The 3552-nt window shown below is 47.4% G+C and overlaps 1 protein-coding gene across 1 annotated transcript; it reads left to right on the top strand.

Annotated features, from left to right (window-relative positions):
• Window positions 1–1924: 1924 nt before the first annotated feature.
• On the top strand, window positions 1925–2716 carry LOC142634108 (uncharacterized). Its single transcript, XM_075808416.1, has 2 exons — window positions 1925–2164; window positions 2270–2716. Exons 1-2 carry the CDS (start codon window positions 1925–1927, stop codon window positions 2714–2716), a joined length of 687 nt encoding a protein of 228 aa, XP_075664531.1.
• Window positions 2717–3552: the final 836 nt, after the last annotated feature.

Raw genomic sequence — 3552 nt, forward strand, 5'->3', positions numbered from 1 at the left:
CCAAAGTAGAGGTTGAGCCCAATAATCATATTTTGGGTACGCACAATTGGCGCCCACCGTGGGGCCCTCCTACAAAGTTGTGGTTCTGCCAGGACGTGAACGAGAAAATGTCTGGAGGTCAATTAGGGAGTTATGCAGAGAATGGCTCAGGGAGGTCCTCTCGGGGATCCACCTGGCGGGAAAGAAGGCAAAAGGGACGCGAAGATAGGGAGTATGAAGAAGGGCAGTTTGGCCTCGGAGAAGGCTCGTTTCAAATGCACCGAAAAATGTTTGGTGCTTCAGGGCGCAATCGTTTTGACAGAAGGGATGAAGAGCTTGAGCGAAAGGACGAGGAACTTGAATATCTACGTGGGTTAGTGAGGGATTTGGAGTTCAAAGTGAGAGGTAGGCGCCAGAGAAGGGACCATGAGGAGCGAGGAGAAGGGTCGGCTAGTATGGGAGGTCGCTATGGGGTTGGGTCCTACCAGTCCGGATCTCATCGACACCGGGTTCACTCGTGGGAGTATGCAGATTGGGACTCGATTTCCCCGGAGGAACGACAACCCCGAAATGCCGCCATGGACGCTATGGGCCGCGCATTACGCCGAGCTGCCCAATCACCATTTTCAAGGAACATTGAACGAGCCCCTATGCTGAGCAAATTTACATGGTTGCCGTTCAATTCTTACGATGGGAAGATGGACCCAGTGGAACATGTAAGTCATTACATTCAAATGATGTCTTTACACACTCATAATGATGCACTGATGTGTAAGGTATTTCCTTCGAGTCTTGGTCCCACTGTTTTGAGGTGGTTCAATGGGTTAAGGAAAGACTTGATTCGCAGTTTTTCCAAGTTAATTCAAGAGTTTGGTGTCTGGTTTATGACATGCAGCCGAGTTCCGCAACTCATAGATGCATTACTATCGATGAAAATGGGGGCAAGAGAAACCCTCCGCAGCTATGCTAACCGATATTGGGAGCTGTATAACGAAATTGGCAGAGGTAATGAGAAAATCATAGGGAGTACCTTTTGGTTAGGGTTGCCCGAGGATTCTGAACTATGAGACTCGTTGACAAGGAGGCCACCCGAGGATATGAGGCGGCTGATAAGGTGCATTGAAGAGTACAAGAGGTTGGAGGACTACCGGCCGCAGAATAAGGGCAAAGCTTTGATCGTGAGCCAGCCTCGGCAGGGGGGTTTTCAATCAAGGCCTCGGAGAGATTTGAGGATTCGGGAGCCAGGCACACAAGTTGGGGAGGTAAATGTGACGTTCAAAGAGCCGGTGCACAAAATTGTAGATCGGATAAAAAATGAGCCATACTTTCGGTGGTCGAATAAGATAGGAGGTGACCTGTCGAGAAAAAACCAAAACCTATACTGTACTTACCATAAAGATAAGGGGCATACCACCGAGCAATGTAGAGTGCTAAAAGACCATTTAGAGCAGCTGGTGAAAGCAAGGTACTTGAAAGAGTTTGTGGTAGACTCGAGGAATCAGGACGCTGGACAAGGAGCTCGGCCTCAGGGAAACCTTCTCCCACCACCATTGGGAGTGGTAGAGGTCATTCATGCCGCTTCAAGGGGTACTGTGGTGCTTGGAAGGAGAGGGGTATTGACTTTGGTCCCAGCAGAAGGATTCTCGGGAAACAACCATCCGAGAAGAAGTTAAAACTCACTCGGGAGCCCATTGCCTTCAATGATGATGATCTGGAAGGAATGATCCAGCCACACGACGATGCTCTAGTACTTACCACCCGGATAAATAGCTTCATAGTGAAGAGGGTATTGATAGATCAAGGGAGTGGTGCTGAAGTGATGTATCCTGATCTATTTAGGGGGCTAGGGTTGAAAAATGAGGATCTCACCAAATACGACACACCCCTGGTGGGGTTAAATGGCCGGATGGTGATCCCAAAGGGGTAGATTTCACTTCCCATGAACATGGAAGGCAAGGAGGTAACTGTGACGTTCATAGTGGTCGCCTCATTTTCGCCGTACACGGCAATTCTTGGAAGGCCATGGATTCATGCAATGGGGGCGGCTCCATCTACCCTACATATGAAAGTCAAATTCCGCACTGAGCAGGGTATTACCATAGTAAGGGGAAGCCAACAAGTGGCCAAACAGTGCTTGGTGGTCGCTATTAACAGGGAAATCAAGCTGAAGGAGTTAGTTAAGGAAGTTTCATTATAGCAATTACAAGGGCCCCAGGAGGACAGGGGGGCTTACGGTGCCGATGAACTAATAAAGGTAAGCATATTGCTAGACTATGATAAAAGTTTCCAGATAGGAGCAAGTATGAAGGACGAGGAGAGGGTGGGGATGCTGCTGTTCCTTGTGCAGAATGTGGACGTGTTTGCTTGGAGCCCGTATGAGGTGCCCGGGGTGGACCTCGAGTTCATAGTTCACAAACTCAACATGGATCCTTTATGCCCTCTCAAGAAGCAGAAGCCAAGGAGGTTAACTAAGGAGCACGTCGAAGTTGTTAGGCAAGAAGTTAAGAAATTGAAGGAAGCCGGGGCTATAAAGAAGATATTTTTTTCAGGGTGGCTTGCGAATACCATGGTGGTAAAAAAGAAGAATGGCAAATGGAGGGTTTGTGTTGATTTCACTGACCTGAACCGAGCATGTCCAAAGGATCTGTTTCCTATGCTGAAGATTGATCAACTGGTAGATGCCACCTATGGACACACGAGGATGAGTTTTCTAGATGCTTTTCAGGGTTATCATTAGATCACCCTGGCTGCTGAGAATCAGGAGAAGACGACATTCAATTCCCTTGATGCTAACTACCATTATACCATGAATCCATTTGGGTTAAAGAATGCCGGGGCCACATATCAACGGATGATGATGAGAATGTTCAGAGACAAGATTGGGCACACAGTCAAGGTTTACATTGATGATATGGTGGTAAAAAGCAAACGGGAGACGCAACATATGGGTGACCTCAAAGAGGTGTTCAAAGTACTTCGACAGCACAAGCTGCGCCTCAATGCCAACAAGTGTGCCTTCGGAGTGGGGGCCGACAAGTTCCTAGGGTATTTGATCATTATTTGAGAAACAGAAGTCAACCCCGATCAGATTGATGCAATAAAACGCCTCAAGCCACCGAGCAATCCAAAGGAGGTCCAAGTACTGACCGGTATGTTAGCTGCCCTTAACCGGTTCCATTTCAAAATTTGCCGATCAATGCTTTCCATTCTATTAACTTCTAAAAAAATGGAAGGGATTCCAATGGAACAAAGAGTGTAAGAGGGCTTTCCAAGGCTTGAAGGAATATTTGACGCAAGCCCCTATGCTGACAAACTAGAGCCTGGGAAGGACTTATACATGTATCTCTTGGTGTCCGAGCACGCTTTCAGTGCCATGATACTGAGAGATCAGGGTGTGCAGCCTATATACTATATCAGCAAGACCTTGGTCGATGTTGAGACAAAATATTTTCCTTTGGAGAAGTTAGTGCTGGCATTAGTCCATGCCACGAGGAAGCTACCCCACTACTTTTAGGCTCATACCGTTTATGTATTGACCGAGTATCCTCTACAGTCGTTATTGAAAAGATTTTA

This window comes from Castanea sativa, chromosome 1, assembly GCF_040712315.1.
Source record: "Castanea sativa cultivar Marrone di Chiusa Pesio chromosome 1, ASM4071231v1".
In the NCBI taxonomy this organism is placed as follows: domain Eukaryota; kingdom Viridiplantae; phylum Streptophyta; class Magnoliopsida; order Fagales; family Fagaceae; genus Castanea; species Castanea sativa.